The sequence below is a fragment of the Danio aesculapii genome, chromosome 19 (assembly GCF_903798145.1).
Source record: "Danio aesculapii chromosome 19, fDanAes4.1, whole genome shotgun sequence".
Taxonomy (NCBI): Eukaryota; Metazoa; Chordata; class Actinopteri; order Cypriniformes; family Danionidae; genus Danio; species Danio aesculapii.
In genome coordinates this window covers 12,439,118-12,456,169 of record NC_079453.1, presented here as the reverse complement: position 1 = coordinate 12,456,169, position 17,052 = coordinate 12,439,118, and the positions used below count along the sequence as shown (strand labels likewise).

The 17,052-nt window shown below is 37.8% G+C and overlaps 1 protein-coding gene across 1 annotated transcript; it reads left to right on the top strand.

Moving 5' to 3' along the window:
- The first annotated feature begins 991 nt into the window (after positions 1-991).
- Positions 992-16,435, top strand: si:ch211-232m10.6 (uncharacterized protein LOC572203 homolog). The gene is made up of 6 exons (XM_056480011.1): positions 992-1,187; positions 7,178-7,372; positions 11,623-11,670; positions 11,756-11,914; positions 13,112-13,223; positions 16,036-16,435. Exons 1-6 carry the CDS (start codon positions 992-994, stop codon positions 16,433-16,435), a joined length of 1,110 nt encoding a protein of 369 aa, XP_056335986.1.
- Positions 16,436-17,052: the final 617 nt, after the last annotated feature.

Sequence of the window (17,052 nt, the reverse complement as noted above, 5' to 3'; positions counted from 1 at the left end):
TAACCTATTTAAGCCTTTAAATGTCACTTTAAGCTGTACAGAAGAGTCTTGAAAAATATCTAGTAAAATATTATCATGGCAGAGATAAATTAAATAAGTTATTAGAAATAAGTTATTAAAACTATTATGTTCAGAAATGTGTAAATCTTCTCCCCGTTAAACATAAATTGGAGAAAAAATGAAACAGGGGGGCTAATAATTCTGACTTCAACTGTATGTGCATATTGCCCACAATTCTTTGTTAAAATTTAAGACTAGACAGTACACTGCTGATGATTTTGGTAAATTACACTGTATTTAACTGCAATATAAACTGTATTCTACTGTAGGGCAGTTTTTCAGTATGTTACTGTATTTAAAAGTTGCATTGTGAAACTTACTGCATATTTTACAGTAAAGATATACATGCCATTCTGTAAATACATACACAGACAGCAAGATAAATAGTGTTGTAAATGTAATTACAGTATTTTAGCTGTAATTGATTTACTGTAAGTTACTGGCGAACTTCCGCCAAGTTACTACAGATTCTACAGGAAATTGTTAACAGTGTAGTAGAAAAAAAAAACATTACTTGCTGCTTTTCAAAATTCTGAGGCTTACTGCATCAAAACATTACCGATTGTGCTCTACTTTACTCTAAAGTGTAAGTATAAGTGTGATTGAGTATTTTTAGGGGCAAACTTAAAACAAGTTTATCAATGTTAATACAGCTAAAATAAAGTCTTACAAATACAAGGCTGGTCTTAAATCATGTTTTTGGTTGAAGTTCAACTAAATTTGCAGGTAAAATACCTAACTAACCTTTACAAAATTAAAAACTAAATAATCTTAAACATTCATAATAATATTATACAATCTATCTAAATCGAGATAATTAAGATTTCTTGACCACAATTGAAACTGTAATTGTTGACAAGATAAGGATTTTTTTGCAGTGTAGTACATGAATGTTGTCTTTCCTTTGTCCTCTGCAGTATCAGTTTCTGCCATGTTGGAGCAATTGTCCCGCAGGAATCGGTCATTTCTGTCCCTCTTTCTGACCTCTCTGGCCTTGGCGCTCTCCGTGCTGGCCTTTTGCACTTCTTACTGGTGCGAGGGAACGCACAAAGTTGCCAAGCCTCTCTGTCTGTCACCTGTCAAAATGAAGAACTGTGGACAAAACAACAGTCAGCCTTACACAACTGGTAAGGATGCAGCGATAAGAACATTTTAAAACTTTTTTTTTTTTTGTCTGTTTAATAATTTTTTTATTTTATTTTATTTTTCATTTTAATATACAAAAGGTACACAATTTGAGATAATGCAAATACAAAGAAAATGAAACAATAACAAAAATACAAAAAACAACAACAATACAATCAAGTACCGGCAGGTGCGTGTGTTTGTGTGTGTGTGTGTGTGTGTGTGCGCGCGTGGTGTGTGTGCATGTAAAGGTAACATGGTAAACAGGTCAGAGTACATACAAAAGGAACAATAACAGTCACTAAATTAAGCAAATAACTTATATAAGGAGTGACAACAATGTGATAAGTGATAGTATAATGATAGTAATAAGGACAGTAAACAAGCAAGAAAGGACAACAGTAATAATCATTAACAACAACCACTACAATAATAAAAATAATAATAATAAAAATAAATCCCAAATACTACACCAACTACTACTACTACTACTACTACAGAGAGTCTCTAATGCTACAACTATTACTACTGCTACTACAGCCACAACCACTACTACTCCTACAATGTGTACTACTACTGAACCTATTACAATGACTACTACCACTGATACTAATACTACATCTACTACAGATACTACTACAGGAATGACTGCTACTACAACATCTACATCAACAACGTCTACTGCTTCTGATACTACTACACAGACAACGACAACGACTACTACTACTACACATTCACTACTTCTGATACCACTATACCAACGACATCTACTACTTCAACTACTACTTCAAAAACCCAAACTACAACTTCAACCACTACTACTACTACTACAACTACTACTACTACAACTACAGCAACCTGAATAATGACAATGGTAGAAATACTTGTAATAATGAAAATGAGGAGATAACAGGACAAGTCAGGACAGTACTAATAATAATGATAACAAAAGTAGAAGTAATAATATTGATGATAATAGTGAGAAGGTGAGGGGGGGTTGGGATTTCAGGAAGAGAACAAATAATATTAATAATGATGATAATAATAATAATAATAATAATAATAATAATAATAATAATAATAATAATAATAATAAGTAAAAAAAGGAAAGAGAAGAAATAGAAGATTAGAAAATTAGAAAAGGAGAGAGAAAAAAAAGGAAAGAAGGAAAAGAAAGAGTAGAAGACGAAAAGGAAGTGGAAAGAAAATGCTGCAGATAAGACAATAACAATATTGAGAGAAGAGAAAAAAAACATTACTATAATAATGATAATAAACAGAAAGTAAAAACTCAAAGTAAAGAAATATTGAAAAGAAGAATTTAGGTAATACTAGGATTAGTTATTAATAATAGTAATAATAATAATAATAATAATGATAATAAAAGAATGAAAGATTGAGCGGAGGAATGATAAACGTGAACATTTTAAAACTTAAAAGAATCAAAGTCGCAACCTGCAGGAATTCTTTGCACTTTTTTAACATTTTCCCTTCTGAATAAAACAGTATACGATGGGTTTTGATGCTGGTTTGAGCTGGATCTTTGCTCGTCAAGAAAAAAGTATCAGTGTGCACACATCCTAAGAAAACTTTAAAGGGATAGATCACCCCAAAAAAATCATATTTCCTATTAATTTACTCACCGACAGGTCATCCAAGATTTAGGTGACTTTTTCAGTAGAACTTTAAAGAATATTTTTAGCTGAATTCATATAGTGGCAGCGAATGGTGATAGGTTTGTAGATTAAAGATAAACACATACAAATGAGCTCAAATCAATAAGCCTGTGTAATGAACCCAGATAACAACCTCTGAAACTAATAACACATGCTCATCCAGGTACTTTGAATCATGTTGACCATTATAGAGTGCATTCATATACGTATTTACTTGCTTATGTGTCACACCGCTGATCTTGACTGAATAACATATAATTAGGGGCAGATGGAATCTGCGGATGTTTTTTGCTATTTCTGCTGAGAATTTTGGTAAAATCTGCGGATTTCTGCGGAATTATTTTGGGAAGATCATAACTAAAACCTTAATATGTGAAATAAAAAATAATATCTCTTTAACTTGTATTTAATGTTTAAAATGCAAATCCAATTAGATTCCCTTTATTTGGTAAACAAAGCAAATCTCTCATATAATATTTCTAGTAAAAATATTACTGTACAAACTGCATTGTACATAAATCAGATGAACATTTTCATATTAGTCAATATAATTACTTTAATTAATTTAAAAACTGAATAAATATAGATTTACACACACAAGTAAATAAACAGAATTAATGATAGGCTAAAAATCTACGGAAAATCTGCGTAATTCTGCATGCGCAGATTCCGTGTGGGCCTACACATAATAAAAGATTTTCTTGCCACCAGCTTGTGACTGAATAATACATAGGTTTATTTAGTTTGAGTTCACACTGCATTGCTGTGTGTGAAATTGCATACTTACATACTATATAGTACGCTAAAATCAGTATGTGAGCCAAGTAAAATATTCAGGTTTGTAAAATTCTAAAAACAGCATGCGAGAAGTACCCAGATGCCCTACTACTCCCGGCAAGATTCTAAAGTGCGCATCCGACAGACACTGTGAGAATTCATGAATGGGAGTGAAGCAATGCAACTGATAGTAGATGGGTCACATGATCATGACAATAGGTGCGTTCGACTTGAACCACGGCTGCAACCGATGATCATCATTTACGTTTTTATTTATAACAAGAAAATATTTACAGTACAAATAAAACAGAATAGAGTCTCTACAAACTGTAGTTAATTTTTAAATAACAAGGGAACTTTGAATTGAATTTAAGTAGCCTATATAACCAACACATGAGAAGTACGGGGAAACGAGAGGGTAATATAAACATAAAAATGAAATAATTATCAACGAAGAGGCCTATTAAATACAAAGCAATAAGCACAATTTCTAGGAGTTTAATACATCACTCTTTAGGCTAATACTTCTTGTTTGAATATGCTAAAAAGGAGTTACATTTATTTACATTTATAAATATAAAACTTTCCAACATATATTAGTGTAAAACCAAAAACAAGGTGGTTTGATTAAGTCTTAAACAATGATTAAGATTATTTTGGATAAGGAAAGCACTTTACGTGAGCTTCAATTCAGCCTTTATAAACTATTTAACAAATGTTGATGCAGTGCATCATCAGTGCAGTAAAATATTTGTAATCTTTTAATAAGCAAATGAACAAGATATATACAAGATTGAGATGGCATAAAAGATAATTGTTTTGAAATTTGTGAGATGGAATTTGTCCAATAACAAAACCCGAAACACATGTGGTTGTTGTCATGCGGTAAATCCAGCCAATCGTGTAATATCGTGTGCCGTTTTTGCAGCTCCTGCAGTCCTTCTTTTGATGCTGCACCGGCTGAATTAATCTTCTGATCTCGGAGCGCTGTCGCGGTGCTTTGATGCCACATGTGACAGTCACGTGGCGTCGGTGCAGTGTCAAGCCGGACAAAATTTCTAACTGGCATGCACCGCTTTACGACAGATTTGGATTGGTCTGTGCAGTGCTGCATGAAGTCGAACATACCTAAAATGGCAGATGTAGTACATCCGTGTTCCATTCATACTACTTACATCCTGTATAGAACTTGCTTGTCTAATGGTCGAGTATTAAATTCAAATGCAGTACCTACTGAGTAGTAGGCAATTTAGGATGCAGCCCATGATTTTATAATCATTGGATCGCCATTGTTTTTCAACTGTATAACTATCTGGGATAGCGTTCAGTTGCTGTTGTGTTCATACTGCATGATGAATCAGTGACAGAAGGACACACACAGCATGACTACAAAATCATCGGCGACATCTCAGGCTAACAAAGGCACGCAAGAAGTGTGGTGGCCTGCAATAAATATTTTAAATAATCTGTCAAAAGGGCAAAAACAATGTAAGATTATAGAGGAGGAAATGTTTGGGGAGCTGCAGGGGGAAAATACTGTGCATTGTGCAAAGAGAGAAAAAATAGGTGGAGGTCAATAAATAATTTTGCAATGTGCTGCTGCTGTGACTGCTTATTGTTAAGTGTTTATTTGTTTCTGTTTAGTGTTATCAAGGCTGTCTCAAGGCAATTTGTAACTTTCATTTTTAGTGGTTAATTCATATGAAATCGTACAATATCATTTTTACAATTAAGTACGATTTGCTGATCCCCCAATGAGGGTTGGGTTTAGGAGTGGGGTTGGTTGCCCCGCCTCCTTTTAAAAATCATACATTTTCATACGACTGAACTCACAATTAGCCACTAAACTGACAAAACGTAAAATAGTTATGTTTCCTTTTGAGATCAGGCTGTGTAACCCTTATTTATTGTGATTATGTGGTTTATAACTCCTCCTTGAACCCTACACTCTCCTGCATCCTGCTCTCTCATTGGCTGTTGGTCAACACTGATGTGTTTTTCAGTCATTCAGACAGCACGATTATGAATAACCGAATGCCAAATATTTCACAGGCATCTGTAAATATCATGTTTTAGATATTTAACACTACATGATTGTCACTTGCGTGAATCAGCACTGATTAGCCTCCGACTTCTGGCTTTTCTAGCGATTTCAAAAAACCAGTCTTGAGCAAAAATCAGTGCAGTGGGAAGCCATTAGGTTACATTTAGCCATTTTTTCTTTATGCAAGCTTTACATTTGATTAAAGAGTTTGCAAATTAATACACCTTAGAACAATGTTTTGAGTCTTTATGCTGAGTTCAGATTGCACGATTTTCAAAGTAGTCATGTCACAAATGTTTTCACACTGCATGACTATCTGGGTAGCATTTTGTCAATGCTGTGTTTATACTGGAAGATGGAAATGTGACAGGGGGTTACACACTGCATGATTTTATAATATGAAGAATCGCAGACAACGTTGTCTTGGTCCACAAACCACGTCTCACAACCAAACATATGCGTGAAGTGACATGGAAACAACGCGAGATCACGGAGTATATATTTTGTTAACTACATAATATGAAAGAAGCTTTTAGTGGGGTAGAAAAGGTACTTATTTTGCTCCCCTGGGTTTTGAAAAGAATAATTCAACCCGGTTATGGTATTGCTCAGATGACACGTCAAACAGACATGGCTGCTCCTGCCAAATTTCCACTTGTTTTTCCTCTATTTCCTGGGTCCAGATAGACCGAAAAGAAGCTCTTTTAACTTCTCCCGAACCTCCCGCCTGCAGATACTCATACTAGTGGATGCTGCTCTATCATTGGCTATAGGTAATCGCCGATGTTATTTTCAGTCAGAACTAATTTCACACGGCATGATTTGAATCGCAGACAGTTTCAGATATTTAGCATGCCAAATATCTCATTGGCGATTCTCTCAGATCGAATCTTTTTGAAAGTTCACACTGTGTGATTGTTATTTACGTGAACGAGCATTGATTTGCCTGTGATTTCAGGAATTTGTCGCCGATTTCTGAAAACCTGCCGGCAAGTCAAAATCGGTGCTAAATAATGCAGTAGTCGTGTAATAAGTGGGATAAATTACATTTCTAGGTTTGCATCTGGCTGCTGATAAGCCTGTCAGGCTTTATTTTGCAAGAACAACCGCTTAGATGTAGGCCACATTTAACACACATTTTCAGTGCTGATTTTTTAAAAACTACTCATAAATTAATGTAGAAACTAACAAATTCCTGAAAATGCAATTTTTAAACTGTAAAATCAAAGCTTTACAGGTTAATACTTACTGTTGCACTATGATCTTTCAGGTCAGCAAATCTAATAGATCATTTTAACCCCTCTTAACACTGAAGGAGATTATCACTAAACCTAAGCGTTATGGAGGATTGCAAATGAAAGGTTTTCTATCAGATTAGGTGAACAGTGAGTTATTTACATGATTTTAAAAGAGACCACATGGTGTTTAATCCTTCACAATCAATCTTTTCATTCATCATTGTTCACTTGAATTCTCTCTTTTTTTTTATTTACAGAGGTTCCAACAGGGGACCCGAAAAAACCTGAATCCAATGTGACAATGTCTCCCATCCAGAAAGAGGAACTGGCCCGTATCAGAGCCAAAAATCTGGCCAATGCAGTGCACTACATATGGGAAACTGGAGAGGACAAATACATGCTGCGCTACTTCCACACTGGATTCTGGTTGTCCTGTGAGAAACACAATGAAGGTATTGGTGATGGTTAATACTCCTCCATAGGGGAGACCGGGTATAGTTGAAACACAGGGAGAGTTGTAACACTACTAATTCCATGAATCAGGGATAAGTTAGGGGTCATGTAGCATTTTCAGTTTCCTCAGGTTAACTTAACAATCACACATGGAGATTTTCCAGTCAGTCTTGCAATCCCTCCTGAAGCTACAGCAAAAAATCGAATTCTGAGGTAAGAAAGTAAAAAAAAAAACAAGATAATATTGTTTAGTACCTCCATCATTGTAGATGATGTTGAATGAGTTATATCAGGTCAAACTGTAGTTTCTCTAGTAAAGAATGGTGTATCAACCTCCTGCTAATTTCACAGCACCACGCTAGTACAGCAAGCTAAACAATGGGTGACATTGGTGGGGTAGGTTGAAACACGTGTTTTGAAAGTATACAAACACTTACACACACATACATATGAATGTGCACGTACAGATATGAACACACAAACGTACATGTGCATGCACAAACACACAATATGCACATACACCTCCAATATTCACATATATTGTATTGTTGCAGTCATTTATTTACAATAAATCTGTTGTTGTGGCAAATCACTTGTAGTACCCTTAGTTCTTGTGCATTTTGTCTACCTGTTACAACCTACCCCAGTATGTGTTACAACCTACCCCAGTAGTAGGGTAGGTTGTAACTAATTACCACTTTGTATTTGTCATCGTCTCACAAAGTCTGTGATATAGTTTAAGAAATTTAAATAGTTGACATTTGTAGTAGACAAATGTGGGTTCTTTGCCTAAAAGTTTCAGTCTTGTAGCTAAAAGAAAGGTAGTTTTAGGTGCTAAAGAAAAATTGTGTTACAATCGTCCCCGATCTCCCCTGCTTACTTATTTCTGATATCTGTGAACTTTTAATGATGATGTTACATGAGGTAAAGAAAAAAACTGCTCAAAAACATGAAACATCAGAATTACTTTGCAATTTTGGCTGGAGACGTTTGATGTTTTTGGTTAAAAATTCAATTCAAGTCCAAGGGAAAATGACACAACTACTGTTATTTGTCCAGCTGTCAAAGCTGTTCTTGATACTAATGTCCTGATTTAGTCCCACATCTGTTCCCTCTTGTGGCCTTTCTTTCTCATTTCTCTCATTTATCTGGCATGGGGTCACCCCAGTTGTCAACATCTGCTGCAACAAGACAGTCTTACACAACACAGAGGACACGGCTTTAAGTTTACATAATTTGCCTCACTGTTTTAAATGTGTTAGAGGAATGGATGGATGGACAATAGAGACAGAAAGAGAGAGAAGAGTTATAGATGGATGGTTGCAGGATGGTTGTTTTCAATGTTGATTTATATTACTGCCTGCCCTTTATCAAATTCGACTTTTAATATTAAATAGACTAATAATCCAGTAGGTGGATTGTAAATTATTATTAATTGTGTAGAAGTGGCGGCTTTACTTCACCAGTTGTTTTATCAGTTTGATTAGTAAAGTCTGATTTACTACATAGAGTATTTGGTTTCAGGTGTTCTTTTACAACTATAGATTTGCAGACTTTAGAATAAAATTAGAAATTAGGGTTAATATGATAGTGGTGGATTGGTGGAGAGGGTAACCCTGCCTCTCATCTATCCACCCCCCTCTGCAGCACTGCGGTCTGTATGGTTGTATAGAAGCATAATCAGTAATAAGGATGGATAGTTAGAGGGATGGATGGAAGGATGGGGGATAGACAAATAAATGGATGGATAGACAAAAGACTGGATGGACTGGCAAAGGGATGGATGGATGGATGGATGGATAGATGGCTGACAAAGGGATAAACAAAGAAACGGATGGATGGATGGATGGATGGATGGATGGATGGATGGATGGATGACAAAGGGATAAACAAAGAAACAGATGGATGGATGGATGGATGGATGGATGGATGGATGGATGGATGGATAGATGATGCATGGATGGATGGATAGAAAGACAAATGAATGGATGGATGGACAAATTAATAGATGGACAGATAGACAGATGGATGGATTGATGAGTGGATGGATGGATGGATGGACGGACAAATGAATGGATGGATGGGCAAATGAATAGATGGATGGATGGATGGATGGATGGATGGATGGATGGATGGATGGATGGATGGATGGATCAACAAATAAATAGACGGACATGGATGGATGGATGAAAGGATGGTGGACAGACAAACAAATGGATGAATGGACAAAAGACTGGATGGATCTGCAAAAGAATGAATGAACAAAGAAATAGATGAATGGATGGACAAATGTATGGCAAAGGGATGAACAAAGAAATGGATGGATGGATGGATGGATGGATGGATGGATGGATGGATGGATGGATGGATGGATTGATGGATGGATAGATGGATGACAAAGGGTTGAACAAAGGAACAGATGGATGGATGGGTGGATAGATGGATGAATGGATGGACAAAAGAATAGATGGCTGGATGCATGGATGGATAAATAGAAAGACAAGTTAATGGATGGACAAATGAATAGATGGATGGATGGAAGCAAGGAAGGATGGTGGATAAATAAATGGATGGATGGACAAAGGACTGGATGGTTCGGCAAAGGAATGGATGAATGGATTGCTGACAAAGAAACAGATGGATAGATGGATGGTTGGACGAATGAATGGCCAAATGGATGACAAAGGGATGAACAAAGAACAGATAGATGGATGGATGGATGAATGAAAGGAAGGATGGTTGACAGACAAATAAATGGATGGATGGATGGATGAATGGATGTTGTATGAAGCAGAAATTTGATTAAATACTCATTCCAGTGTTTTTTTGCGATAAATGCTATACCAGGACATCAGTCTGTAATTATTTTTTATAAGTTCTGGATACAAGCTTAATATTTTTTAAAGCAGTGGTGTTATCCAAGCCTGCTTTAATGTGATGGCAAAGGAATCAGAGTGAAGCGATCTGTTAATGATGTGAGTAACTGCAGGTACAACTGAAGGGTAACAGGCTGAAGGAGATGATATGGAATAGGATCAAGTGGACAAGTAATAGAACGAAAGAGTCCTGAGTTTGGATTGATGTTCTCAGAGATAATCTGAGTCAGGGAGCAGAGAGATTGGCACAAGCTGGCCTGGGCGACAAGATACAGACTGTGTCTAAACAAGATGACAAAGTGGAGGAGGAAGTGTCAGTAGTGCTGATAGTGTCAAGTGTTAAAAACTCATTAGTAGGAGGAAATGACAGTTTAATCATAGTGGATAGTTCAGAGGGTGAGACTGACCGGATGACGGAAGGTGACATGGAGGAATTTTGTCAGGCATTAAGCTCAAAGTCGGCATGAACTGGAAGTTTTTTATTTCAGTATGTTGATGTACTTCCAACTGAAGAGGAATATTGAGTAGGAGGCATGGCTTACTTTTGTGCATCAATCCCTCATAGCAAACTTACGGTAAGAGGGACGTGATAACAAAATATACATAACTTTGGATTTCACGCAAACTTTATGATGAGGAGGAAGTTGTCTGATGTGTGCAAGAGTTACCAGCAGATGGTCAGTGGAGCCGTAGCATGTGTTGGCTCAGTTGGTTAACTGATTCGTGAGTATATTAGCACCCTCTTTGGGTCAAAAGAGGCAAGTAGAGTGTGTAAATAAGTGGATTAATGTTTATCGAGTTTTAATTTTAAAAAGCTACAAGCATCACCAGAGGTGTACCATCCTCATAGAAGATTGAAAGCAACACATCCCAATAGTATCTGACAGCAGACTTGCACAGTCTCAGACACATGTAGTCTCAGACACATGCACTCAATAGGGGCACCCTCCAACACCACTGGCAATCACAACAGACACAACCCAATACCATGACAGACCCTGGCTTTTGGACTTGTAGCTGCCAACAGTCTGGATGATCCTTTTCTTCTTTGGTCCAAAGCACACAGTGTCCACTTCTCCCAAATAATACCCGAAATACTGATTCATCTGATCACAGTACATGTTTCCAGTGATGGTCCATCCCAGATGCCTCAGAGCCCAGAGAAGCCTCTTAGAAGTGCTTCTGGACACTGTTAACATAGGGCTTCCTTTTGGCACAGTACAGTTTTCACAGTACACTCATTTACATACTGAAATTCCTCTAGATTCCATGAGCCCTATAATTATGTTATGCACTGTTATAGGTGAAAAGATAAATCTATCACTCAAAAAATCTGCCAAACATCTGCCAAACATAGTGTTTATTCTTCACAGGTGAGAAATGTCGCAGTTTCATTGAGTTGACCCCTGGAGAAACACAAGGTGAGATGATTGTGAGCTGCACATCCATAATAACCCTTAAAACACACATCAAAATGCTTTTCCTGCTTCTTTCCGTGTCCTGTAGGAGTTCTGTGGCTCTCGGTGGTCTCAGAGTTTGCATACATCAGCCTGCTGGCCATGGGTTTTCTTATGATGTGGGTGGAGCTGCTGCTGCTGTGCCTGAATAAGGAGATGTATGCGCTCAAGATCAACGCTTTTGCTGCCATCTGCACTGTACTGTCTGGTGCGTTTTGCATCTGAGAGCTTTAAAGTCAGCATGAAACAGAAGTTACGATTGTCCTTTTAAACATATTGTGACATACAGTTGGATTCATAATTAGTAGCCATCCTGAATTAGCCCAGGTGGGTGAGACAAGACAATAGACAGGCGAGCACATGATACAAAAACACAACACAAGTCATGTTCTCATGTAAAACAGGACTACAACACACAGCCAATGAGAGAACTGAATAACAACACTAAAACACGCGGTTTATGTAAACATGAACCACATACTAAACACAACACCTACAGAAGACTGAACGTAAGACACGAGCACACGATAAATGAAAACACTTACCGTGCACTCACACATGTGACATGCATGTTCCAATCCCAGCGCCAAACCGAAACCAACTAGACTGAGAGGCTGAGAAAGAAAACACCATGCCGCGAACAAAACAATAAACACAGCACGACGAGAGCATGCATCCCAAGCACACCTGGACCTCATGTGCCCAAATCAAATGGGAGCGCACACGGCCTAAGTGTGGCCAAGATGGTGTTTGTACAAACACGAAAACAGACAATTACAGAAAATGAGTGCTTGACCCGAAAAAACATGAGCCTAGCACAACATCCAAGACATGACAGGACCAGATGTCTGGACTCTGTAACCAAAGCAAGAGTTATCAAGACCAAAGTGGCAGAATCCTGACACGTTTGGGAAATATTTGAAAAATTCACAGGGGAATAATAATTTTGTCTTCAACTGTACATCCAATTGAAATGGTATTGAAGTTAGAAAAAAAGTAGGGCGCAGCAAGATTTCATCCTTTGGGAACCGACTGGATTGTTTGAAGGTGGGCGTTGCTAACAAAGTAGAGAAAAATTAATAAATGGACAAAATAGGGGTAAAAACAAAACATGCCCTCATAGCCCTTAAAGGACTGATAGCCCCGCCCTAAATGCATTCCATGTGACCAGAAGTAAAGAAAAGTCATTTTGAAGGGGGAGGGAAAGTTATGAGATTTATTAAAGATTGTTAAAGAATGTTTAGGAAATAATAAAGTACACAGATGCATCGTTTATAATAAGAACTAATATTTACATATAAAAATAAGAATTGAAAATATTTCTTTCATGCCGACTTTAAGAAAATATGTTATTAATAATCGATATGTAACAGAAACAAACTAGCAGAACCTTTCTCCATTTTAGGCATGATGGGAATGGTGGCACATATGATGTACACAACAGTATTCCAGATGACTGTCAGCATTGGGCCCAAAGACTGGAGACCTCAGACTTGGGACTATGGCTGGTCATTTGCGTGAGTATCCATCCATCTTTGTCTAGTGCTTATTTTTCTTCAAAAGCTGCATCCTAAATGGCACACTGTACACTATGCACTTATACACTTATGTACTTACACACTCAACAGCATAGTATATGAATGTAGTGTCGTCCCAAATGGAACACTAATGGTTATTTTACTAAGTGGAAATTCAAACCGTTTTCCTGATACCGTTTGACGGTTGCCAGATAAGTGAAATAAATGACCAAAGTACCAAATAATACCTGCCATGATTATAACCGCATTTACCATCGGGAGGCGCTATAATCACTCTTCTAGGAGAATTTTGCTTTCACGATCCAAAATAAAGTATCCAACATGTGCGCCCGATAGCTCCGCCCCTTCCGCTATGTGAGCAGAGCTGCGACTGTTGAGTGTGTGAAGTGTCCATCATTACACACTTCATTTTACCGGCTGAATGAGGGCATCATCCAGGTAATTAAAGTGCACTTATTATTTTTTGAGTTTTCAGTGTGAACGCACTACTTACACTATTTATACTACAAAAAGGCGTAGAATAGTGCAGAAGTATGCGATTTGGAATGCAGCTATACTTTCTGCTATTGTCATATACTACTATGTGGTTCAGAAAATTTGGGGATTTAAATTTTCATTATGTAATGTGTTTACTGTTTAAAGGTCCCGTAACAATTGATGTTGTTAAGAGTATTGTTAGTTTTAGAGATATCTATAAGCTAGTGTGCTCAAAAACAGTGACAAAATTTGCGTTCAGAATATATAAAACTGTGATAAAATAAAACGCCATTGGCTGTTCTTCCAAAAGGGGAGGGGCTACTCTGTCTCACCCTCTTCCTGTTTCAGTTGAGATTACGTAAAACATTGACTAAAAAATGCACATTTCAAAGCACTTCACGGGACCTTGAAAAGTCTGTATAGGTCTCCGTTAGATTTGTTATTTTAGCAATGGTGTAATGACCATATACAATTGTATCTCAGTCTCCACCTGAAAGTGAATTCATATTTGGATAGAAATGCAGCTGATAAACACTGACAGTCAAAATTAGAGGCTTGCTTATTTTAAATATATTCTAGAATATAATATATATTTTGTTTTAAAAGCCATCTTTATAATGGATGGATGGATTAATAAATACATTACAGACAGACAGTTATAGATACACTATGGCCAATTTAGCTTATTCAATTCACCTATAGCACATGTCCTTGGACTTGTGGGGGAAACTAGAGCACCTAGAGGAAACCCATGCGACGACGGGGTGAACATGCAAACTACACATAGAAATGTCAACTGACCCAGCCGGGGCTCGAACCAATGACCTTCTTGCTGTGAGGGGATTGTGCTACCCACTGCGCAACCGTGCTGCCCAGTTTTTCATATTGTTGCAAATTGATTACAAATAAAAAACCTGAAAAATCACATGTACAGAAGTATTCACAGCCTTTGCTTAATACTTTGTTGATGCACATTTGGCAGCAATTACAGCCTCAAGTCTTTGTGAATATGAATACAAACTTGGCACACCTGTCTCTGGGAATTTTTGCCCATTCCTCTTTGAAGCACCTCTCAAGCTCTATCAGGTTGGATGGGAAGCGACGGTGTACAACCATTTTCAGATCTCTCCAGAGATGTTCAATAGGATTTAGGTATGGGCTCTGGCTGGGCCACTCAAGAACATTCACTGAGTTGTTGTAAAGCAGGTTTTCATTCAGGATGTCTGTGTACATTGCTGTATTCATCTTTCCCTCTATCCTGACTAGTCTTCTAGTTCCTGCTGCTGAAAAACATCCTCACAGCATGATGCTGCCACCACCATGCTCACTCTAGGGATGATATTAGTCTGGTAATGAGCGGTGTCTGGTTTTCTCTAAACATATCGCCTGGCGTTCACTCCAAAGAGTTCAATTTTAGTCTCATCAGACCAGAGAATTTAGTTTCTTATGGTCTGAGAGGACTTCAGATGCCTTTTGGTAAATTCCAGGCGGGCTGCTATGTGCCCTTTACTAAGGAGTGGCTTCAGATTGGCCACTCTACCATACAGACCTGATTGGTGGATTGCTGCTGGTTATCCTTCTGTAACATTCTCCTCTCTCCACAGAAGAACACTCGAGCTCAGACAGAGTGACCATCGGGTTAATGATCACCTCCCTGACTAAGACCCTTCTCCCCCGATCACTCAGCTTAGATGGCCGGCCAGCTTTAGGAAGAGTCCTGTTGGTTCCAAACATCTTCAATTTACGGATGATGAAGGCCACTGTGCTCATTGGAACTTTAAGAGCAGCAGAAACTTTTCTGTAACCTTCCCCAGCCTTGTGCCTCGGGACAATCCTGTCTCGGAGGTCTACAGACAATTCCTTTGTCTTCATGCTTGGTTTGTGCTTTGACATGCACTGGTAACCCTGGGACCCATATATAGACCGGTGTATGCCTTTTTAAATCCTGTCCAATCAACTGAATTTACCACAGGTGAACTCCAATTAAGCAGCTGAAACATCTCAAGAATGATCAGTGGAAACAGAATGTACCTGAGCTCAATTTAGAGCTTCACGGCAAAGGCTGTGAATACTTATGTACATGTGATTTTTCTGGGTTTTTATTTGTAATAAATTTGCAACAATTTAAAAAAGAATTATTTTTCACATTGTCATTATGGGGTATTGTGTGTAGAATTTTGAGGAAATAAATTAATTTAATCCATTTTGGAATAAGGCTGCAACAAAAAATGTGGAAAAAGTGAAGCGCTATGAATACTTTCTGGATGCACTGTAGATCACTAAATATTAGTTTCCATTGCTTCTGCTTCCACAGCATGGCCTGGATCTCCTTCAGCTGTTGCATGGCGGCGGCAGTATTCACACTGAACTCTTACACCAAAACACTGATTGAGATGAAGCACCGTGCCCGTGTCCGTCTGGAGGAAGCCCGTGCTGCCAACCACGCTCCCCCCTATGACGAGGTGATCACGAGCGGCGGGGAGAGCCTGTATTCGGTTAGCCGGCTGGTTCAGCAGAGTCAGCAGGGAGCGTACATCGACAACATGTGGACGCCCAGAGACGAAGGGTCCATTGGGGGTATGGTGGGCGCCAAGAGTCCTCATGGGCTGGTGCTGGTAGGGGGATGTGGGAGAGAGGGATGCGAGGATTGTGAGAGAGAAATGGATGAGATGGAGGAAGCGTTGGAGAGGGAGAGGAATGATGAAATGTGTTGAGGAGACTCTGATGTGAAAGACATTTGGAGAAAGAAGGAACACCTATGGAGCTTTTCGTCATCAGTACCATCAGTGATCACATTTGCATATCATTTTTTTAATTAAAGGGATAGTTCACCCTAAAAAGAAAATTCTGTCATCATTTACTCATCTTTTACTTGTTTACTTTTCACTTTGAATACCTTTAATGTGGTAAACACTAAAGAAGATATTTTAAAGAATGTTAAAACTTGTAACCATTGACTTCCATAGCAGTTTTTTCTATGGATGTAATTGGTCACAAGTTTACAACATTCTTTAAAATATCTTCTTTTGTGTTCAACAGATGGAAGATTGGGAACCACATAAGGGGGAGAACTTTTTTTTGTTTTTAGGGGTGAACTGTTCCTTTAACGTCCATATTTTGGTTAAGCATTTACTGTGAAATATGCTTTTCAGAATCAGAATCAGAATCAGAATCGGTTTTATTGCCAAGTGTGCTTCACACACACAAGGAATTTGTTTTGGCTACAGAAGCTTCCAGTGTACATAAAGTGACAAGTGACAACACAAAACAAATCTGAAAAAATAAAATAATAATAATAAAAAATGATGAACATTAAACAGATGCGGTTAGT